Consider the following 24,386-nt stretch of genomic DNA (forward strand, 5'->3'; position numbering starts at 1 on the left):
AAGCTGAACAAAAAGTTTTTGGCTTCGTTCTGGTGGCTTTTCTGTTCACACGGTAGTACCTTTTACTTTAGCTGTTAAAGTGAGGACTCTGAGTAAGTCTTCTTTGAGTGATTGCACATATCCATTCCACTGTAGGTATTTGTGCTCTCTGGTGCACAGTTGTTGAAGAGTTTTTTCCGTTGGTAGTACCTGTCAGGGCAGCCTGAGCACCCTCTGCTGTCTCATACACATTGGACAGGCATAAAGGGCTGAGCGCCCCACACCCACCTCAGTAACTTTCTACCACCTGTTACGGTCATTGAAGCTCCCTGTTCTTGCTTCTGCAGGTCTTTCTCGATACCTATGTATTGTACCTATGTGTAGTTAGTGTAGTCTAGTAGTTACTCAATTTGCTAGTTTAAAAAAATTGTTTTTATTGTTTGAGCATGAACTACCCCCAGTACCGGAGGTATCCCCCACATACTCTGGATTTCAAGCCCTGCCACTGTTGCGGCAAGGCTATGCCGAATAGGGACCCTCACCCAGCGGCCTTAAGTGCCTGGAGGAAGCTCATGTGAGGGACAAGTGCAGCATTTGTAAGGGCTTTAATCCTCTTCAGAAAAAAAACAGGGCAGTAAGGTTAAAATATCTGGTCATCGAATTGCCTCTGTGGCCTCCATCTGAGCCCTCTGCGTTGCTCTGGGTACAGAGCACCTTGTCATTGGTCAGGAGTACACCTGCCATGCTACTGGTACCAAGAGGCAGATTGGCATCCCTGGTACCGAAGAAGAGGCATAAGAAATTGGACTCCGTATGAGGACCTCAAAGAAATCAAAGAGGATGAGCTCTAATAAAAACTCAGGAGGATGATCAAAAAGGAAGCAATTCCCAGAGCACACCTCTAAACAGGGGAGTTCATTGACTCCAGAGGCCAATGTGGGCCTGTCAAGACTGGTTCTCTAAGCATCTTCATTGGCATCTCCTTGCCACATTGTACCACACAGTATCTTTCTGGTACCCCGTCTACTCCTGAGGTGTTTGAGGCTGCGAAAGGGTTGTGGAACCTCAGTGCTGCCATCACCAGCGGTTCAAGAGTCTCACCTGGCACCAGTGCTGATGGTACCACCTCCAGGGCCTTCCCCTCCAACTAAGCAGTTCCACCAGATGTGGCATCAGGGTACCAATGAGGCCGGTATCATCTAAGGGAAAGGCACAGATGATATCTCTGTCTCTGCTTCAGAGTCAGCCTTCCTCTGCAGTATCAATGGGTACAGTACCATCTTGGTCTCAAGAAAAAGTTTCATCCTTATCAGACTCTGAAGTGGGTTCCTATGTTTCCCAACCTAGCTGGTCCCACTGGGGGAGAGATGCCACCTGCCCACCCGGGTTTCTGCCACAATACCAGCAGGGAGTTTACAGGAGGGATCCTTGGGCAGTGTAAAGCTGGAGTCCAGGGACATAGTAGTGGCCCTTTTGGGACCCGTAGGTTCCCCACCCCAGTCAAGAGCATCCCTACAGCCATCTCAGCTGGCTCCATCTGCTGTGTGCCAGGAGAATTGTCCCCCCAAACATCTTGGTACTGAGCAGGCTTGGGATCTCTCACACGAGCAACTGTAGGAACGGAACCATTAGTATCCTCTTCCGCCTCTCCTGATGAGGCAGTCATGATGGAGCCTAAATCTCCACTTCTGGGTGATTTATTTTAAGACTCATCAGGAGCTGTGAGGAGGATGATTATGGCGCATGATATCCACCCGAAGGAGTGGGAAAAACTCCACAAGCTAGTGGAAGTTCTAATCTAGCCCCAGCTAGAATAGCTCTGCGAATATATGAGGCTTAGAGCCCACCAAGATTCTCTGGCAGACCCCAACTTCCCTGCCTTTGACTGCTGAAAGAGTAGAGAGAAGGTACTACCTCCCCTCCCCAGGGGTTTGAGCACCGTATAACCATCCTCCTCCAATGTCCCTTGAAGTTGCAGCAGCCAGTGAAAAGGAACGATAGGGATACCAGACTTCAGCACCAAAGAATAAAGAGGACAAGAAGTTGGACTTACTTGGGAGGCAGCTTTATTCCACAGGTGGATTACAGCTTCACACTGTGAACCAGCAAGCTGTGCTGCGATGCTTTGATTTCACTCTGAGGGGGACAGGTTTGAAATTGAAAGACAAGCTCTCATGTGAGGCAAAACAGGAATTCCTCACTTGGATAGGGCAAGTTGGTTGCCAGAACAGCTCTACAGGCTGTCTTCATCAGTCTCAGTGTTTTCAGTGATTTACTCCTTGAGTCCAAGACCTACCATAGAGAAGGAGCAGAGATTACAAATGGTGACCCCCCATCACTGCCCTTTGTATCTGCAGCCACTGGTTCAAGGCAGGCAGCATCTTCCAAGAACTAATTTTTCATGGGCAGGTTGAGAGCAGTCTACTACTCTGGAACTTCTGTGTCAGCAACTCTCTACTTCTGAAGGAGGCCCACCTCCAAGAGGCTCAGAACACACTGGCAGGCTGCCTAAGCAGGTTGTTCATCAATCACCAGCAGTGGTCCCTTCGCCCAGACATAGCAAGGTCCATTTTCCAGGTCTGGGGAACTCCTTAAGTGGATCTGTTTGCAACAAAGGGCAACACAAAATGTCACCAGAGCAGGTCGAACCCCACGTTCACTGACTGATGCTTTTCCGCTGCTGTGGTCAGATGGTCTGTTATATGCTTTTGCCCCGTCCCTGTTCTGCCAGAGTTCTGTGCAAGGTGAAACAGGACAAGGCCAGTCTTACACTCATTGTGTTGGTGTTGTCCTGTCAACACTGGCTTTCACAGCTCTCGGACCTCTGTCAGTCCCCGTCCGTTACTCCTGCTTCATGCTGCCCTAGCTTTGCAGAATTGTGGTTGCCTCCTTCACCCCAACCTCCAGGATCTTCACGTGATGGCCTGGAGACTTCTCTACTGATGTCAGCCAAGGCGTCCTGCTCCAGAGAGGTGCAGGAGGTACTGCTGAATAGTAGAAAACCATCGAGGATGACAACTAGCTAAGTAGAAGAGGTTTTCTGTCTGGTTGAGGCTGAAAGGAGTCTCCCCAGTTCTTGCTTCTATTCAGCAAGTGCTGGACTATCTTTTGCATCTGAAACATCAAGGATTAGCTCAATTAGGGTACACCTAGCAGCTGTATCTGTGTTTCACTCTCCTGTGGATAACCGTTCTCTTTTTTCCAGACCGATGGTTGTAAGATTTTTAAAGGGCTTGGACAGGATGTTTCCACATGTACAGAGCCCTATTCCGCCGTGAAGCCTGAATTTAGTCTTGAAGTTGATGGATCCCCACTTTCAGCCTTTGGTGACCTGCTAGTCTATATTACACCTTTCAGTGAAAGTAGCATTTTGAGTAGCCATTACATTGGCCAGGAGAGTAGGGGAGTTGAGGGTGTTAGTATCACATCTTCTATGTATGATTTTTTTATGCAGAGAAAGTCTACTTTCATTCGTATCCAAGGTTCCTTACGCAAGTGGTCTCCTCTTTTCACATCAACTAGGCAGTTTTACTTGCCGTCCTTCTTCCCAGAGCCTCACAGTAATGAGAGAGAGAAGTCACTGCTCACTCCAGAAGGCAGAAGAGATTAGTGCTTTATGTGGAGTGGACTAAGCCATTTAGATTTTCATCTCAATTGTTTTTGCATTTGCAGACAGAGTTTCTACACAGAGGATTTAGGCATGGATATCCAGTTGTATTCGCTTATGTTAGCAATGGGTTAATGCAGAGCTGCTGGATAGAGTATTGGGTCATTCAACTAGATCCCAAGTGGCCTTTGAGGCATTTCTTCTGGCTCATGTGCCAATATTGGACATTTGCAAGGCAGCAACCTGGTCATAGTGTCACATGTTTGCCTCTCACTATGCAATCTTAGCAATCTAGAGACAAAGCTAAATTTGGACAAGTGCTCCACCAGTCTTTTTGTTCAAATGGATTCTGATCCCACCTACAGTGGAGTGGACATGTGCAATCCCTCAAAGAAGGAAAAAAGATTACTAATCTTTCAGTAGTTCTTTAAGATGCCTTGCACTTGTTCATTCCCATTTCTATCAGAGTCATTCCGGTAGGAAGGAGTTGAGGAGATCTTGGGATGGCTCAGTCCTTTATGCCTGTGTAATGTGCACAAGATAGTAGAGGGCACTCAGGATAAAAGGATAAAAACTCTCCAACTGTGCATTGGAGTCCACAGACACCTACATGGAATGGACATATGCAACATATTGTGAAGAACAGCAGTTACAGAAAGGTTATTGACTGTTCTTTGTTTGCCTTTGCTGTAGGTATATGGTGCAGTGGCCAGGGATCCGTATACTTCGTCGCCAGGAACTTGATGCGTTCCTTTCTCAAGCGTTGTCTCCAAAACTCTATGAACCTGACCAGCTACAGGAACTTAAGGTAATTCTTAATCCAACTTCCTTCATTAGAGAAATCTACCCAACTGATCAATAATATTAACGTTGAGCAAGTGATGTTTTTCTCTAAAGACATTAAGCATTAAGGCCCACTTTTTAAAAAGTGATTTAGGTATCCACTGTGCCTTGTTTGTGCTGGGAAGCTTCTCCAGGATCATTTCATCTACTGTGTTCTGAATATTGTACAGCTCTTTAAAGTATTCTTTCCATCGCTTATTCAGTTCTTAGAAGTAGTAAATATCTTGATAGAAAGATGAAGAAGAAAAAGGCACTGGGAAGTGACAATGTCTAACGGATTTAGGAGCCTATTTCTCATTTTCAAAAAGGATTTAGGCACCTGAAAGTCAGTGAGATTTTAGGCTCCTAAAACAGATGTTGCAACACTGAGCACCGTAATACCTAAATATCTTTAAAAATCTGGGATGTCCATTCAATGTATATAGGTCACTTAGTCTGTGAAATGCAAACTTTTTAAGTGCAGCAAAGACTGATACTCACTCAGTTATAGTGTATTGTTTATGTTATGAAAATAAAATTTTAGAGGGGTTTTTTTTGGTGAGATTTTATTCTTACTATTTTATGATAGCCCTTTGAAAGCTTAAACCAGAAATCTATTTCTGAACAGACCTATTTTCCTTCTGGTGAGGTTGCTCTTGAATCATCATCTTGTTGATTTAAATAAATGGATTTCTTTGTTTAGGGCCAAAAGATCCTTGTAGCATTTATTTTGAATGGAGAAACACAAAGAAGTTTATGTAGACTTAAAAGCATAAATAAAGAGGTGGGGGAAGCAGTCTTCCAGCATTGATTGTGTTCTATAAATATTAACTTGCATACTTTTAAAAGACTTTAGCAGAGATGCTTATCTTTCTAGACACAATTATATATTATGAAGTAAACATAGCTAACTATCCCAGGGGTGGGAAGCCTTTTTTCTGTCAGGGGCCACTGACCCACAGAAAAAATCAGTCAGTCGCAGGCCACACACAGCCCTGTGGGGGAGTGCGGAGGCTTGGGGCTTTACCCCGCAGCAAGGCGAGCCGGCACTCGCAGCTCCAGCCCTGCAGGGGGCACGGAGGCTCATGGCTTCCTCTAGGCTCCAGGGTACGGCCAGAAATGAGGGGTTCAGGGTGCGGGAGAGGGCTCAAGACTGGGGCCGGGGGTTGGGATGTGGGAGGGGTTGAGGGCTCCAGCTGGGGGTGCAGGCTCTGGGGTGGGGCTGGGGGGTTTGGGATGCAGAACAGGGATCCAGGATGGGGTCAAGGGGTTTGGAGTGCGGGAGCAGGCTCAGGGCTGGGGCAGGGGGTTGAAGTGCGGGAGGTGGTTTGGGGTGCTGGCTCCGGAAGGGAGTTTGGGTGAAGGAGGGGGTTCCGACCTGGGGCGGGGGGTTGGGGTGCGGGTGTGGGGAGGGAGTTAAGGCGTGGGAGGGACCTTTGTAAGTCCGTCTGTCTTCACAGTGGCACCCTCCTAGAACCCCTCTCCAGAATTCTGTGCCCCAGAATGGAGAAAATGGCAGGGTTTAGTCCTGTATTCATAACAGACAGCTGGATCCTGAGCCCATCCAGCACTCTGCTTAATGAAAACGAAAGAGAACTTTAGCATGGGGCAGGGAGTTGGTGACCTGAAGCAACTCACTCAGTCTTCTTTATGTTGTTGGAAGATGGCCGACGGGGAGAAGGAACAGGAAGGGTTCCACTTCTGTGGCCTCACACTAAAGTAATAGTTGTATGTAGTCTTCCAGAGTCCCTGTATAAGAAGTAGAGCCCAACCAAGCCAGAGAGGACTGTGTCTTCCTACTTGAAGCTGATTGCTCCAAGCCAGTGCGTGAGCATGTGCTGTACTGAACTGAATGGGCAGACAGCAAAAACATCTATTTTTCCCAAGCTGAGATCCACAGTTAGAAGAAGACACTGCAGAGAGCAGGGAGAAGCAGCAGCTCGTGGCATTGCTCTCCCTAGTAGCTGGAGCAGATGCAGCTCACCTAGATTTCAACTATCTAGGCTCAGAAAGGTAGATGCATTGTGTTTCCTCCTGCCACCAGGATCCAGCCAGTGGGAGTGCTGCAGAGATCATGCATTGTCTGTATGTTTTCCTGTGGTGTCAAGTAGGCTATATCTTGCCAGAGCCTTACCTGCCTGTGTTTACTGATAGCCCCCAGCTGTGTATTCTCTCTGTCCGATCCTTTAAGCAAGTCAGATGTCATCTTAAAGATGACATCTCCTATTTCTCCCACTCATTTCAGGAAGGATCCTCTAGCTATCATCCAGCCGTAAAAAGAAGTTGCTTAAGGAGATGCATACAAGAAAACCAAATCAGTTGACCCCAGTGAATCCCACTTTTTAAGCATAAAAGAGCTAATAAATCCCATAAACGATAATGTGGAAGAAAATAATCCTGAGACTAGATCAGAATCTTATTTGGATTGTTATTCAGCAGATGGAGAGAATAAATCACTTTCCAGGATCCTTGCAGCCCAAGGATGCCTGAAAAGCCCAGACTAAAAATATATATAGTATATATATATATCCAAAAGGAAATGAGGAAGAGAGATTCTTCATTGTCATTTTTCTCGTAAACTTTTAATTACCAGAAGAAAGGAGATAATGAGACCTAGGACAGAATGCAGTCAGCCAAAATGAGCACATGCTGGGTTCTTACAGGACTGCTCATCGGTCGCTCTCAAAGCAAAAGCTCTCAAGAATCCTGTTTCAGCCATTGCAAATGGGATCATTTGCAGAAGTTCTTCACTGATTGCTAAAAAGCAACATATCAGATTCCTGAAAGCAACATCACTAAGTCCTCCTATCATTCACAGTTGCCCATGTGGAGCCTGAACTGATTAATTCAGGACTGTTGCTGAGATCAGTGTCTCTGTATTTTCTCACATTCACTTGTGGTTGTCGTCTTTTTAAGGAAAGTTTTAAAATAAATGCTTTAACCATTCAAGTATAGTATGTCACCCTCCTTCAGGATAAGGTGGTTAACGGTGCTGACTCAGTAGTCAGACCAAAGGATAACTATCTTTTGCAACATCAGAGAGGCTAGTGCACATCTCTCCAGGAAAACACATAGATAGCTTTTGTCCAAATCAAGAACATCCCTTGAGCGAGACACCCTACATGTTTAGAAGTACGGTCAAAATATATTTGCACATGTCTGAGGCCTACAGAAGTCAACACAAGTACTTTATCCTGCAGCAGGCTGCGGGGGGAAAGCTATACAAAGTCTCAGTGGTAGCATGGATCAGGGGTCTCACAAAGCTAACTGGGCAACCTTACTTGTAGGTATTGATGAAAACTCAAAAGGCAACTTCATGGCCAAAATGTGGGATGTGGCATATGAGGAAATCTGCAAGGCAATAACTTGGTCTTCATTCCTCACATTCTCATAACCCAACAATGTAGACATAAAGTCCTCGGCAGATTTTGTTTCGCGTGTGTTAACAAAGTAAACAGTCTTGCTGCTGTCTCCAGTTTCAGTGGGTAGAGGAGGAAACCACACTGTGAAGGACACAAAGGTTCCAGCAAAAGAATTCCCGAAGAGAATACATTTTTTCATCTCTGAGAAAAATGATTGGCAGAGAGAAGGCAAATGTTTCCAGGAAAGGATTGACATCTTCACGTGTCAACTGAACAGGCAGAGTTTACTCCTGAGGGCATTCTGTGCCAAAAAATTAAAAATTCTGCACACAATATTTTTAAATTCTGCAAAATTCTGCAAGCTTTATTGGTCAATAAATAAATGCAGAGGCTCCAGCATGGCACAAGCTACTGGCTGCACGAAAATGGGAAATCACCCTGCAGCCTCCCCAGCCCCAAGGCACAGATTCAGTGGTGAGGCTGCACCCGACCCTGACACAGCACAAGGCCTGGGCCTACCTCAGAAGCACCCTGGGGCCCTGTCCCTCTGTGCCAGGGGCAGGCAGGCTCAACCAGGCAGGATCCAAGTGTGGAGGGGCTCGGTGTGGGGGGGATCCAGGTGTGGGGTGAGAGGATTCTGTGTGGGACAATCTGTGTGCAGGCAACTCTCAGTGGGGGGTGTAAGTGTGGAGGGATCTGGATGCACCAAGTCTCATTTGGAGTGTGGGGGGTTCCAGGTGCAGGGACAATGGGACTCTGCAGGGGCTTACAGGTGAAGTGGTTTGGGCTCAGCAGAGGAGTCTGGGTGGAGGGAGTGGGGCTTGGTGGGGGTCAGGGTGCAGCTAGTTGGGGGTCAGTGGCGTGAGGGTCTAGATCTGGGGGGCTCAAGGGAGTGGGGCTTGTCAGGGTGGGGGTTTATGTACAGGGAGCTCAGTGGGGGGTGGCCTGGGTGCAGGGGTGGGGGTCCAAAGGCGGGGGTCTGGGTGCAGGGGGGCTCCTGATGCAGGGGTTGAAGTTCCATGGGGTGGGGTTTGGGTATGGAGGGCTGGGGGGGGGTTGGGTGTACAGGGTGAGGCTTGGCAGGGGCGTCGGGGTATCGGAGGTCCGGATGCACAGGGGTTGGGCAGATGGGGGAGCAGCTCCCTGTACAGAGACCCCTTCCCTTGCAGCTGAGGAGCGATGGGGGCAGGAAGTGGGGAGGACGCTGAGCTTCCTGCAGCTGGGGGAGGTTTCTGGGGGTAGATCTGACACAGCGCCAGCCACTCCTTGCAGGGGAAGAGGAAGTCCTGTCCTCTCCTGCTTCTAGTCCAGCCAGGACTAGCAGCTGATCCCAGCTCAGGGTAGGAGCCACTGGCTGGGGTGTCCCCAGCCCTGCAGTGATTTACCTCTCTGCTGGTTGCTCTGGGTGTCTGAAATGATGTACCTGCACAGCTAGGGAGTGGTGCATAGCTACTCTTGCAGCTTCCCTTTGCATCCATGTTAGAAAGTCATTTTTCTGCAGGGAAGCAAAGAAATCTGCAGGGGACATGAATTCCGTGCATGCGCAGTGGCACAGAATTCTCCCAGGAGTAAGAGTTCTCTTGTTTACACACTGAAAATAAATGCTCCTTATTTTCTTTCCATTATCTCCTCTTATCCCTCAACCAGTCTATTATTTCACTGTCACAAACCCATTATAGCTCCAACTCTTCATTAATAAAATTTGTTTTTCTAATGATACAAGACTGCTTTTCCAAATGCTACAGATGCTGACACAATTTTTCTAAGACGGCAACCTAGAGCTAATAGAAATTCTTTTGCAATGGAAGTAGGACAGAGGGGAAAAATGCAATGTTTCAGAACCGAAACATTAAAAAATGAAATCTTAAAAGTTGAGCACTCCTGAGAGTTTCCAGCAGTAAACCACAGAAGATACACCAAAAACATCAAAATATTTTTTTGCTATCTACAGTTTAAACAATATTAAATGCAAACATAATCAGAGCAGAGAATGTCAGGAAAATCTCTTAACCTTTATTTGTTGTAACATGTTTCAAGACTGTCTGAAAAATTTATGTAATTGGCTGCATAATGCATGTTGTTGTGGGTGCTCTTAACGCAGCACTAAACTGTAGTGTGTGCCTTGTAAGATTTATACACTTAAGCCCCAAACCTAGGGGTTCAACTGAGATGCTCTTAGCACAGGATCTGGGGAGGTGAGGGAGACACGGATGGTTTTATTCTTCTTTCCTCAATCCATTGACTAGTTCAGCTCCGGTGCAATTTATAGCAGTATGAGTATTTTCAGAGTTTCATTAGAAACCACTGTAATCTAATTCAAACTACCATAACTTCTGTCAAAATGGGTTTAGAATTACATTACATGTAAGTGGTATGGGGCTTGATCACACATGGATAATCACAATCACCAAATGACATACTTCGTTAAACAGGAAATTATGGTAGAGTTCAGCACATTGCTTTTGTTGTCGACTTAACTGTCAGCTTCTTTTAACACCAGAGCACGAAGAGTAGGTAAATGGAAGCTGGATTCTGATCTATGTGCTCACTTCAAAATTCAGTTCTTTAAACAAAAACATTTCTTTAGTGTGTATGTGGGGTCGGGGGAGGTCTCCTACGTGACTGTCCAAATAATTACAACCACCATAGGAAATTTAAAAAATCATTGTTAATTTCTTCTCATTTTGGGAGAAGATAGGAGAATAGCACTGGTATTTCTTAACCTGCGCTTGACTTCTAGCTCTTTTAAATACTTCTAGTTAAGCAAGCCCAACGCTATTTGAAGATGTACCTTTTCTCCCAGGGATGTGGTGAAGTCAGAGAGCAGCTTCTCAATTGTCAGTAGCATGGAAACATTACTTTAAATCTCACAATGGAGATCCTTGCTTGACAGCATAAGTGAACAGTGCTGTCTTTGTCCTACTGTGAAAAAAAAAAAAAATTATATGATTGCTACCAATCATTAAATCAGCACAGAGCATATTTAAGGCAGTCTTCTTCTAATTCCAGTCACATGACCCCTTCCCTCTCCCACCAAGATTTGGGTTTTACTTTGGCATGAATTTTATTAGAGACATAAGGTAGATGAGGTAATATCTTTTATTGGTTAATCTTCACCTACCTTGTGTATCTCATATCCTGGGACCAACACAGCTATCACAGTACAACAAACATGAGTTTTTATTCTTCTCTTCGTTAAATGCCATTTCTGTAGCTCATGTACTTGTCATGACTCATGAATAAATATTAAAATATGAAATATAAACTTGCATTATTTGAGTTCACATGTTTTCTTTTGGAGTGCTGATCTGGGAGCAATCCTTACTTGTTCTGGAAGCATTTGTAGCGGTCTGTCAAAGTATTTCTAGCTTTGGAACTGGCAGGTCATTGGACATGAAAACTGTTGTTCTTGCTATTCTTGTTTTTCTTCCTGGCTGTTTCCAGCATGATTTTAGTGAGAAATATCTCAGTAATCACTAGAGCTGAAGATTTTGTGCTTTATGCCAGTGATTTTTGACCTGGGCTCCGCGGACCCTTGGGGTCTGCAGATTATGTCTAGGATTTCCAAAGGGGTCCACACTTGCATTCAAAAATTTGTAGGAGGTCTCAAAGAAAAAAGGTTGAAAACCACTGCTTTATGCCATTTGGAAGCCGAATGCCAAGCTTACAACTAAATGGTTTTGCGTGGATTTTAAAGCAGTTCTCTAGGAGTGCTTAATGCAATGGCTGCAAAAAATCATGTCATATTTTAAGTTTGTGTGATAGGAAAGCAAGCTGTTAATCAGAATGATGTAAATTTAAGGTTTAGTAGCTCATGAGCTCCTAGATCTGGAGACAGTTGCTATATATAGTTATAAAGGTAAAAGATTCCCAGCAGTAAACGTTAGTTTCTAGGGTGATTCATATGATTTCCTTTAAATTTTCACTGGCTCCGTGACTTCGTAGTGAGATTTGGCACTGGTCCATAACCAAAAAATCTAATAATTTTAATTCCTTTCTTTGCTTGTGCTTGTATGCCTTTGTGCCTTTATTTTTATAGGGGTGACAACCCAGCCTCCTTGAGCATTGTTATTTTGGATGCACAGGTAGCAGACTCCAGTACCTGCACACACAGATGGTTTTATGTACAAAGTTGCTCACAAATAAGTCCACTTATTGAAAATCAGGCTCTTAACAATTCTCTTGTCAAAGTAGACGTGAAAATAATTGGCATAAATTAATAACCTGGAACTCTATCTGGTACTTTCCCTATGTTCAACTGAAATTCCATTTTCCTTAAAGATTGAGAATCTGGATCCCCGAGGAATTCAGCTGTCCGCTTTGTTTATGAGTGGTGTGGATATGGCACTCTTTGCAAATGATGCTTGTGGACAGCCAATCCCATGGGAGCACTGCTGTCCATGGATGTATTTTGATGGGAAACTGTTTCAGACCAAGCTCATCAAAGCAAGCCGGGAGAAAGTTCCTCTCATTGACCTCTGTGATGGTCAGGTAGGTAGTTTCTGAAATGCAGTTTTTTCATGTGTTCTGAATTTTCTTTAGTGTCTAATGCAGTTTATCTGGCAGTTGTTGTTTTAAGAGAGTGGTCTTTCTATCTGGAATGTAGATATCTTTGGGGATGGGAAATGGACCTTAATTATTAGGGCTCCTCTTGGGTGGAAATGGCATTTTTATTTTAATAGACTTTGAAGGAAGTAGAATGACTTCATTTTTCCTCTGTTCTGTAATCTCAGTAAACAGACTCAAGGATTCACTAGTTACTTTGAGGATGTACATGAATTCAAATTATCAAAAGACTATTATGCATACATATGTAAGATACATATCCGGAAATTGAAATCTTGTACATTCTCAAGGTAATGAGCAAATCAAGCAGAGCTGGCAGCTATCTCTGTTTCTTCTCAGCGGTAGCATCTTGTTTTGCATCAAGATGGCAATGCTGTCAAAAAGGGCTATGCTAACACTGCTTTTGCAAACAAACAAAATCCAGTACCTGATTTATTTGACACAGAATTGAAAAGAGTGAAGTTGGGCTTACAACACCTACTCTCAGAAACCCTTAATTTCTTACAGAAAACAGAAGTTTAATAAATAAACAATATACGAGTATTACAAAATATCACCAAGTGACTGCTCATGGTTGTTAATTTTACTTCAGTATTTCCTTTTCTAGGAAGAGGAAATATTGCAGTAGAGTGCATAGTATAATAAATGCTCATCCCCTTTTTTGACTTCCTGGGCGATCCTGAGAGGGAAGAGTTGGTAAGACTACCATTTGGCTGTATTTGTTTCTGACACTTGGAAAATTGATTCTAGACTACTGTATTAACTTGAATATGGGGATTTCTTGTGAATCAGTGAAATGTGATAGTAGATTGTTACCCACTGTAGCAAATTGTGATTTATCCATTAAAAGCTAGCTTTATTAAGAAATATGGGTGTGTCCCAACACCAGTCTAAATTTAGTATTCCTACAGTCAGGTTGATAAGCACAATTTGCATAGCACAAATACAAGATTTTAACATTTATTTTGTGCACTTTTGTTTACTTGCAGGCTGAGCAGGCTGCCAAGGTTGAAAAGATGCGTCAGAGCATCCTAGAAGGATTAAATTTCTCCAGGCAGAATCATCCACTCCCTTTCCCACCTCCACCTGCCATGCCTTTCTATCCAGCTTCTATGTATCCTCGGCACTTTGGGCCAGTCCCACCACCTCAGGGCAGGGGGAGAGGCTTTTCTGGTAAGTGAGTAGTTGACAGTACATGTACATGGATTCAAACTGGTATGAAATAAATACTGCCATGTCATTCACATTCCAAGATTGTGTTCTGATCATCAGCCCAACTTCATAGCAGTAGTGCAGTAAAATAAATGGTCAGATTATGGTCCAGCATGTCTGTTGCTGGAAACGTAATTTTTATTGGCTGTGCCCTAGTAACTGAGGAGCCTGTAGTAATACCACTTGTTTCCTTCAAGATTGTAAGTAGCTGTGCCAGTGCAAAATGCCTTAGAGGCTATTGTTTGTATGTGGAGGGAAAAAGAGGAATAAATCAGCATAAGAGGATAGGAAAAGTACAAATGATAAAACTGCCTTACTTTAAAATGTTCACATTTGTAAGTGTAGAGTATGAATGAATGGCTTAATTTATGAAGGGAACAAGGTAGCTGTTAGGGCTGAAGACCACGCCTCCACCCACTTTTTAAGTTTAATTTTTGGTACTTTCATTTAAACAGAGGCATGTCCTAGAGTAAGCACAGGAGATGACTGAATGATCATGCCATTCTCGATTTGTTTCCCTTCCTCATAGCAGCAGCCCCACACACAAAGGGCTACATACAAATTTATATTTAATAGTCAGGAAGTTTAATAGGTTTTGGTTTTTTTTTTTGTTGTGGGTTTTTTTTTTTTTTTTTGGTGTGGCAAGTGTTATCATGAAGGCTTGCTGCCTCAAAACTTGTAAGCATGTTAACTTATGCACTGGAGGTTCAGACCTCCAGATTCACAAGTATATTTCCTACCCGAATAAAGGGTTACACTTAGTAGCTAGGAGACACATAGGCCAAGGTTGAAGTTACTCTGGATAGGACCCTCTAACTCAGGGGTGGGTGAACTTTTTGGCCTGAGAGCCATATTGGGGTTCCAAAACTGAATGGAGGGCCGGGTAGGGAAGGCTGTGCCTCCCCAAACAGCCTGGCCCCTGTCCCCTATCCGCCCCCTCCCAGTTCTCGCCCCGTGACTGCCCCCCTCAGAACCCCTGACCCATCCAACCCCCCCTGCTTCTTGTCCCCTGACCACCCCCTCCCGGAACCCCCTGCCCCTAACTGCCCCCCCCCCCCGGACCTCACCCCCTATCCAACCCTCCCTGTCCCCTGACCACCCCCTCCCGGAACCCCCTGCCCCTAATTGCCCCCCCCCCCCCCCCCCCGGACCTCACCCCCTATCCAACCCTCCCTGTCCCCTGACTGCCCCGACCCCTAGCCACACCTCTGTCCCCTGACAGGCCCCCCCGGGACTCCCACACCTATCCATCCCTCCCCCCCAAACCTCCGCCCCACCCAACTGTCCCCTGACTGCACCCAGGGACCCCCTGCCCCTTATCCAACCTCCCTGCCCCCTTACCGTGCCGCTCAGATCAGCATGTCTGGCAGCCGCGCCACCCGGCTGGAGCCAGCCACGCCGCTGCGCTGCCTGGCAGGAGCTCGCAGCCCCCACCCAGAGCGCTGGCAGCATGGCAAGCTGAGATTGCGGGGGAGGAGGGACAGCAGGGGAGGGGCCGGGGGCTAGCCTCCCCGGCCGGAAGCTCAAAGGCCAGGCAGGATGTGGCCCGCGGGCCATAGTTTGCCCACCTCTGCTCTAACTGATGGTGAGTTGCTCCTGCATTTCATCAGACTCTGATCTGGCTGCGCAGTGGGACTCCCATGTGGCTCTAATCCCTCTGGCTGCTAAACCAGCAGCCTTTCTCCTGCCTTATGTGTTGAATGGCAGTAGTCACTGTGGCTCTAAAAGGAACATGGCAGCAGCTTATCTTTCAGGGAATTCCCATATACCTGGCCCCCTCACAGCTTTTCCCCTGTCTTTCTTTACCCTGGGTCTAACAGGAGTCTGTGGCTTTGGAGGCCCTTATGGGGAAACAGTAGCAACAGGCGCTTACCGGGCCTTCCGGGTGGCAGCAGCAGCAGGACACTCCGGAGCCTTCTCTGGCAATGACAACAACAGGACTAGCAAGTTTCAGGGCGGTAATTATACCAAACCCCTTTTCTTAGAGCTTCTGGCAACAGCTTTTCACTTCACAGTCTGGTCTCGGGCTTTCCACTGGCTGCAATTTTCCTGTCTCCCTAACTGTCTCCAGCTGTCACTTTTCTAGGTTGCTGTGAACTCACTCACTGACTGCTGTACTCTACTGCAATCTTTTCCCTAAGTCCCTGTGGCAACCTGGTCTCTGTGCCAGTCTGCCTGTTACATTCTTGTTCAAATATAAAAATGCTTTAACATTTAAGTAGAAATTCTGTCTTTTGTGCTTCATAATGTTAGGATATGTTATAACAAACTCAGCTTTGCTTGGATACGTTAAAGATTTTCTAAAATTGGAGAGCAAAAAGGCATCTTGAAAAAGTGACACAGTAGAAGTTCTTGTATTTGTGTTACTGTTAATCCATCCTTCATTGGTGCCTCATGTCAAAGTCTGGATTTCTGGCCTAAGTTAATATAAGTGTTTAGATTTGTCCATTGTTTTTCTCTTCTGTAAAAGGGGACAGTAGAAATCCATGAATTCCAGTTACTTGGGCTACAGGTTTCCTATATACCTAGCTGTATTCTCTAGCACTGTGGTTCCCAAACTTGTTCCTCCACTTGTGCAGGGAAAGCCTCTGGCGGGCTGCGTCGGTTTGTTTACCTGCCACATCCACAGGTTCGGCCGATCACGTTTCCCAGTGGCCGCGGTTCGCTGCTCCAGGCCAATGGGAGCTGCTGGAAGCGGCGCGGGCTGAGGGACGTACTGGTCGCCGCTTCCAGCAGCTCCTATTGGCCTGGAACATTGAACTGCGGCCACTGGGAGCCGCGATCGGCCGAACCTGTGGACGCGGCAGGTAAACAAACCGGCGCGGCCCGCTAGGGGCTTTCCCTGCACAAGCGGCGGAACAAGTTCGGGAACCACTGCTCTAGCATCTACGCTTCTATTTAAAAAAACAAGCAAATATTTCTAACACTCTATGGCAAAAACAACCTTGCCAGTGTACACAGTACACAATTAAAGCTGAGAGAATTGTACAGAGAAGTATGAACCATCTGCATTTAACCAAGGCTGTCGTTTTTAAGCGTATTAACCTTTTAAAAACAAACATCATCTGCATAAGTGCCATCATTTTTAACCCTTTCATTGCTGATGGTCTTACCAGTAACATCTAGCTCTAGTGTGCTTACCTTGATTTCTGGAAGTATGTTATGCACTGATCTAGCATTAATTTTTAAGGCCATTAGGTATAAAAATGCAAATTTTGAATGTCAGTGATACTGATATTCTCTGTTGTTTGGATACTAAGGTTTTTGCTTCTATAAAAGGAGGGTAAAAGTAGTGTTTACAGTTAAGTCAACTCAAATGCTATTTCTATAACATAGTCCAACATTAGTAATTTTTAATGCCCTTTCTTGTGTATCATGCTGATGAAAGTACAGTAGTAAATTTAGGACAAGAGAGTCTAAAAATAATTCCTTCTCTGTTACTCATGCTACCACCTTGTTTAAAAAAAATCCTTACATATTTTTCAAAATTTCTCTTCAGACTCTCAGTATCTATCTAAACATTGTTTTAAATTACTGAAACTGAAGAAGTCACATAAGAGTATTTATTTTTTTAATTCATAATTCATTTACTTTAATAAAGGACTTCTAGATTCCAATTTTAGCTCTAATTTCTTTAAACGTTCACATCATCATGAAAATTAGTTTCACAGTATCAGAAAAGGAAGTTCTTTGTGTAATGAAGATTGACGGAGCGTATTTTTCCATTCACTAATAACTTCGATTTTATGACTGTAAAGAACAATTTTTGGTTTTGCGTTTATGTGCAGGAGTCCAACCTATTCCTTCTCAGGGAGGGAAACTTGAAATAGCTGGCACTGTCGTCGGCCATTGGGCTGGAAGCAGACGTGGACGTGGCGGTAGAGGGCCATTTCCTCTACAGGTGGTTTCTGTTGGAGGACCAGCAAGAGGGTAAGTGCAATACCGCAGAAACTGTTCTTAACATAATTCAGTGATTCAATGCACTAGAGAATCCAAAATGGGGAAATGAGGTGACAGCAGACCTTGCATAAAGTATTATGATTACATTTCTTTCGGACTTGCGTGTGGAGTGGACTAGGTAACAGTAACGCCATTACTCAGGAGTTCAAGAGCACTTGTATGTTAATTTTAACATGTTCTTTCTCAGTAGTTCAGATAAATTAAAACATTTCTGTGCACAATAATCTGTCATTCGGAATCTAATTACATACATTTCGCGGATACTGTACCAGGATATGACTCAATAGCATTTCAGTTACAAGAACATGAGGAACTTATTTGAGCCAACCAAATCCATTCCCGCATTCTATATTTTTTTATAATAGTAAAATATTTACTTACCGGTCTGATAAATTGATGAGTAATTTTATTATGTAGTACTAGAGGAGGAGGGGGAAACACCTCAATGTGGAGTTTAAAAGGCTTAATGATGCCCAGACACTACGGTGATGGGGAAAATACATGATTATTACATACAAAAAACTAGGTTAAGAGAACATTAAGCACCCTCAGTTCCTATTGATGTCACCTGGTGCTATGGATATGCTGCAGTTCTGAAAACCGGGACCTTTGCAAAATAATGATATGGCTTGATTTAAAAAAAAAAAAAAAAAAAAGGCTGATATTTGTTCCCAGAGATTTATGATCATTGTTTGTGTTATAGTAGCATTTAGCAAACTTAATTGGGATTCAGCTCCATTGTGCTAGGCACTACACAAACACTTTAAACCCCAAAAGTTAACAGGAAATTAATATATTTTGTGTCTATAATTACTTGCAATCAGGTGTAGCTTCAAAGGAGCAGAGTAAAATAGGTGTATTAATATATTTCTTATATAGTAACCTCATCTTCACTTTTCTCCACCGTTTACAAAACAATATCAAACACCTAGCATGTAGGACACATCTGGCCTCACTTGATGTGTTTGTGGCCTGCATGACGTTATTAGATCATGCAAAATCTAAGCTTTCATTTTTAAAAAAAAGTTCATAGCCTCATAGGTTTTGAAGGTAGCCCCCCAAATGTGAAGTGAATGAAAATACTGCCATGTCTTCCTGGGTCTGCGGGTAGGCAGAAACAATGAGTCTGGGAGGCATGATTTTCCCTCCCTGCATTAATCTAGTTGAGATATAATCCATAAATCTCAATGCTAACTTTTTAATGTCATCATTGACATTTCATTTCATTTCATTGCTGATCATTTTATTGGCCAGAATAGGGAAGTGGGTGGAAGTGAAGCCCTTGAATAGATAAAGAAAGAACTGGAAGTTGATGCAGGGAGGGAAATGCAGAGGGGCAGACCAGAAGAGAAACAGTGACAGGCAAGAGGGAGGCAAACAGAAAAGAAGTTGGGGAAGGAAGGAAGAAAAATAAAGGGCAGAAATAATAGTGGTACTAAAGGGAGCAGATTTAGATATACATAAAGATGTGTTCTACGCTGCTTCTTTGTACAAACAATCCCATGGGCTTCAGTGGGAGTTGAGCTTTGAAATGAGGACAGTATGTAGATATAAATTTATCTCACAGTAATTGAGACTCCCTCCGACACCTCTTTCCACATGGCTTCCCAAGAACTCAAGTTCAACGCCGGGTATTGACACTTCAGGTATTTTTATGTGGCATGCAGCAAAGTGATGCTGAGTTGACCAGACTCAAGCGTAGAGCGTACCACACATCCAAAGTTGCACAGAAAACCTCTTCCTTTATATACATTTACACATTACATTTACTATACACTGCATCATGTTTTGAGATTGGCTGGGTTACTTTGTAGGAATTAATCCCTGTACACCATGCTCTGTCGGCACACTACTTACTTTTTACCTTATCTTACATTCCAGGCCTATCTTGTCCATTGTAAATGGTTCCCTGGGTGTTCCCCCTTTGTTGGCTAGTGGAGGCTTTCTGTCTCTTAGTTTATTGACCCATTTACCTGTCTTAGTTATACTCCTAGACATTCTGTGCCAAAAATTAAAAAATGTTGTGCCAAAAAATTTAAAATTCTGCAGACAATATTTTAAAATTCTGCAAATTTTATTTGTCAAATAAATGTGGAGGCTCCAGCATGGCATTGGGGAGCACAGGCCACTGGCTGCACAGAAGTGGGAGATCCCTGTGCAGCTCTCTCACCCCGGGACACGGATTCAGCAGTGGGGCTGCACCCAACCCTTACACTGCGCAAGGACCGGACCTGCCCCAGAAACACCCCAGGGCCCAGCCCCTCCGTGCCAGATGCAGGCAGGCAGGCTCAGCAAGTCAGGATCCGAGTGTGGAGGGACTTAGTGTGGGGGGGATTCAGGTGTGGGTTGAGAGTGTTCTGTGTGGGGCAGTCTGGGTGCAGGCGTCTCAGTGGGGATCTGGATGCACAGTGGCTTATTGGGGAGTTCTGGGTGCAACAGTAATGGAGGTCCAAGTCAAGTTGGTTGGGGCTCAGCACGGGGGTTACGACCTGGGTGTGGGGGGGATAGAGCTTGGCAGGGAGGTCTGGGTGTGGGGGGTCCAGATGCTGGGGGAGTGGGGCTCAGTGGGGGTCGGATCCGGGTGCAGGTGGCTCGTCGGAATGGTCCAGGCGCATAGGGAGTGGGGCTCATTGGGGGAGGAGGTGAGGCTTGGCGGGAGGGTCTGGATATGAGTGGGTCTGGATGCCCAGGGGTTGGGCAGATGGGGGAGCAGCTCCCAGTACCGAGATCCCTCCCCCTGCAGCTGAGGAGTGAGGGGTGCAGGAAGGGTATGTGCGGGGGAAGGAGTTCACAGAGATTCCTGCAGCTGGGGGAGAAATCTGGGGGTGAGTCTGACCCGGCCTAGGATGCCATACAGGAGAAGAGGAAGTCCCGTCCTCCCCAGCCTAGCCGAGACTAGCAGCTGAGCCTGGCGCAGGGTAGGAGCCACTAGCCGGGTCTTCCCCGGTCCTGCCCCACAGTGATTTACCTCTCCGCCGTCTGCCCCAGGCACCCAAAATATACTGCTGGGGAGGATTACATGACTGCTCTTGTGGCTTCCCTGTCAGAAAGTCATTTTTCCGTAGGGAAGCAAAAAAATCTGCAGGGGACATAAATGCTGTGCGTGCACAGTGGCGCAGAATTCCCCCAGGAGTATAGTTAGCACAGACATTCTGTTTCCAGCCTGCTGAGCCATTTACCTCTCTAATACTGTCTCCCAAGAAATAAGGCCTCATCTATGTCCAGTTACTCATGTCAGGCTAGGCGTATATTCCACTTCTTTTCGTTTTCTTCTTTGTATTAGTATTTGTTTTATTTGCATTATATTCCTGTTTTTTGTGCTTTTTTGTAAGTTTATTACTCAGCAACATATTAAGACCAGAGTAGTTGTAATTATTGGGACTATCATTAAACTAAAGAATGAACCAGGGAGTGAGTGCAAGCTTCCCTTTTATAGTATAGCCTGTCAGGGTGTAATTTTACATTATAAGGTTGCTCGGCCTTTAAAACATTCTTTTGTAATTTTAACTTTGCTTTTATTTTAATTACATTATAAAAAACTGGTACAAAATATATATTTTTTTTCATTTATTACCACAGGAAATGTAGATGTGAAACAGAACATAGTCCAATTTAAATAACATTCCCTGGGTCCTACCAGAAGTAGTCCATTTCAGCTGTTACACAATACTTGTTATTACCAGCATAGGCAGTTTTTACTTTATCAAAGTCTCAGCATTTCAGTCGTACTGTGCAGTTTGGATACTGTTCCACCAGAGTGAACCCAGATGCTGGCAACTTTGTCTGTAAGATCTTACACCTGCCCATGTAAGTGTCCCCCAGGTGCAAAGAGCCCTACACATTTGGGACTTTTCAGACCTTGTATTGCCTTGAAGCAGTATTTGAGTAGGAAAAACATTGCGTGGGTTGCAATGCTTTTACATTTATCTTTGTTATTGGACCCTTGTTAATTTTTTTAGCCTGCACCTTCTGGTGTTACCTTTTCTGCACTAAATATATAACTTTTTTGTGGTGATAGGAGAGCAAGTTTTCTTGCTCCATATCACATAAGGCTGCTTTTACTTTGTATAGCATGTATTCTTTTACATACTACACACTTTTTTTAGAACACATTGACTTAATTTCATACTTAATATTTAAACCCTTTTAATGCCATTTTCCTTACGGTTAGATAGTGACCCTTACAGTTAGGGATATCTACTTAATCTACTCCAGAAGTATGGATTTTGGGTTTATTTCAGTCTTGTCGCTGAGGTTACTTTTACCTGTTCCAGACAAGTGTCATCCAACTTTATATGTTGAGATTTCCCCTGAGACTTCTTTCCACTTGGCTTCCCAAGAACGCCATTTGACTCCAGATTTTATCACTTAGGTATTTTTATTTTTCATGCAGCAAAGCAATACTGAGTTGATCAGACTCAGGCATAAGGAGTAGGTATAGGACATACTACATATCCAAAGTTACACAGAAAACCTTTTTCTTTGTATACATTTATACGTTATGTTGCATTTACTATATACTGTATCACATGTCTTGGAATTGGCTTGGTTATGTTGTAGGAACCAATTCCTGTACACCATCCTCTGATCATGCACTGTCCATGTACAATTTACTTTTTCCCTCATCTTATATTCCAGGCTTCTCTTGTCCATTGTAAATGGTTCCCTGGGTGTTTCCCCGTTTCTTGGCTAGTGCAGGCAATAATGGGCATTAATTAAAAGGGGAATCTGGCCCTATCCATAGAATGAGTTCAATACCCCGATGTAAGCTAAATATAGTACTTCTGATGACAACACTGCTTGTGGAAGAGTTCTGGTGATGTATATTGCCACAGTCAAGGGGGCGGGGTCCAAGATCAGAATATCTGTGCATATAATTATGATATGTAGTGGCTAGGGCATTACCATTAGTTCTTTGAAGGCACCCTCACATACCCACTGTGCATCTGCTCGTCTAAGTAATTCACTTCACTCGTTTGCATTGGAGAGGAGCCCTTCCATATTCTGGGTACTAGAAGAAGCAAAGCACATGCACAATCACTAGCCCCAGACACCTATAATCAGGATGCTAAACTGACATCCTTAATAGGGATCTCACTGTGTCGGGGGGAGCAGTCGAATTGCTGCAAGGATGTAATCATTTCCAGCAGTACCTAGATGGAAAAGAGATGTAAAGACACTCTCTGGTAGTAGCTTGCCAGAGAGAGGATGAACTAAAGATGCTTATGTTTGGGTAGGCAGTTTATTTTGGGAGACTTGTTACCACCTCCAAAACCCAAAATTCTTTGCAATGTCAGACCTGCTCTCCTCCAGCCAAATCATAATGGAAGCTCACCTCTCTGTACGTAGAGCTACTAAAAATGGATCATTCAGAGGGGGGGAAAACTGTCATTCACCGGAAAGTGGCAGTCCATGTAAAGGCTGACAGGAAATACACCCTGGTGTCAGAGTCCTCTCAAAACAGGTGTGTGAATGATTGAGGACTTCATCTGTGGACTTGATTTGGTACCAAAGAGGAAAAGTTACTCTGCACTGAAAACAGGGGACAGGGACAACATTGTCCATGCTTTGTCACTTAATCCACCTCACTTTTTCATCTCCTCCCTCTTAACAGAGGGCAGTTCAAGTCCAGGCTTACCTTCATTGTTCTCTCTTGACTCCTTGCAACTTAATTCTCAAATGGCTTATCTACGCAATCTACTGATTTTCAGTCTTCTCCATACTGTTAAGTGTGATCAACTCACTTTCATTAACTTTGATCCATCAGTATCCAGTGAGATGTGAAATCTGAATTGCAAAAACCTATTTTTGAACTATCTAGAGGTCACAGTCACTTCATCCTAAATATAATTAGTAAATGGGATGGGTCTGTCTTGTTTTCTTTGTAAATTGGTTAAAAAATGCATACCAGATTAAAATAAGAGTGGTTAGATGTGTAAAGTATTCATTTCCTCTTTCGGTTTCCTTCTAATTCCATTATTTATTACTTGTTATTGCATTGTGGATGTGCATACAGAGACTGGGGTTGGCACTTGAGGTGATTCAGTCTAAATTAGACATAACACAGCAAAGATGACAACAAATTGTAGGAGTGGAATAAGTGGAAACGTTGGACCGGAACTTGGCTCCTCTTTTGACTGCTTTGTCCCACTCTGGCAGCACAAAGCAGCCTTAAAGCTAGCAAAATCAGCTACTTTGAGAGCCTCCTGGCATAGGGGAATCCTCAGGTTGTGTAGAGCCAGCTATGCGGAGAAGGAGGCATGGATGCCGAGCTGCAGAAATCACTAGTTGCTGGAATGGCTCAGTGGGGACTGGTGCAGCCAGCACAGCATAGAACAGCCCTGAGACTGCCCTAACCTACTAGGGACATTGTGGAAGCTCCTTCGCTGGAGGTTTTCTAAAGGAGGCTTAGAAATCCATCTGTCTTAGATGGGTTAGACCCAACAAATGCTGCATCTTGGCAGGGGGTTTGACAAGATGACCCTTGTGGTCCCTTCTAACCCTATAATTCTTTGATTCTAAGTTGCTCCTGTGGACCTGACTTGGCTATCCTATTTCTCATTCCTGTTCTGGGCCAGGCCTAAGGCTCTGGCCCATTGGTTTTGATATATGTACTTGGAGTAAAGTCAGGAGCAGTCCTGTTGCTGTTAGATTCCAATACTGAAAATGAAAGTCCTGACATCGCGGTAGAGTACATTAAGGTTTTTTTATGTAATTGCTTACTGTAAAGCATAAATGTGAGTTGTAGGTGGGTCTTCCACCCCTGGAACCTGGGTTCAAAATTTGTAATGAAGGGCAAATTAAAATCTGTGGGCTCTCATCTAATCCTCATTTAGATAACTTGAAACCCTGCTATATGATTTGGTGTGACTGGAGCT

General features: G+C 44.4%; 1 protein-coding gene across 1 annotated transcript in view; it reads left to right on the forward strand.

Moving 5' to 3' along the window:
* Positions 1-24,386, forward strand: part of FAM120A (family with sequence similarity 120 member A) — a 118,013-nt gene that overhangs the window by 87,211 nt on the left and 6,416 nt on the right. Inside the window, exons 12-16 of the mRNA XM_074958100.1 lie at positions 4,280-4,394; positions 12,052-12,261; positions 13,326-13,509; positions 15,369-15,506; positions 17,337-17,478. Coding sequence (XP_074814201.1) covers positions 4,280-4,394; positions 12,052-12,261; positions 13,326-13,509; positions 15,369-15,506; positions 17,337-17,478 — 789 coding nt within the window. The remainder of the gene's footprint in view (positions 1-4,279; positions 4,395-12,051; positions 12,262-13,325; positions 13,510-15,368; positions 15,507-17,336; positions 17,479-24,386) is intronic.

The sequence above is a fragment of the Natator depressus genome, chromosome 7 (genome assembly GCF_965152275.1).
Source record: "Natator depressus isolate rNatDep1 chromosome 7, rNatDep2.hap1, whole genome shotgun sequence".
NCBI lineage: Eukaryota > Metazoa > Chordata > Testudines > Cheloniidae > Natator > Natator depressus.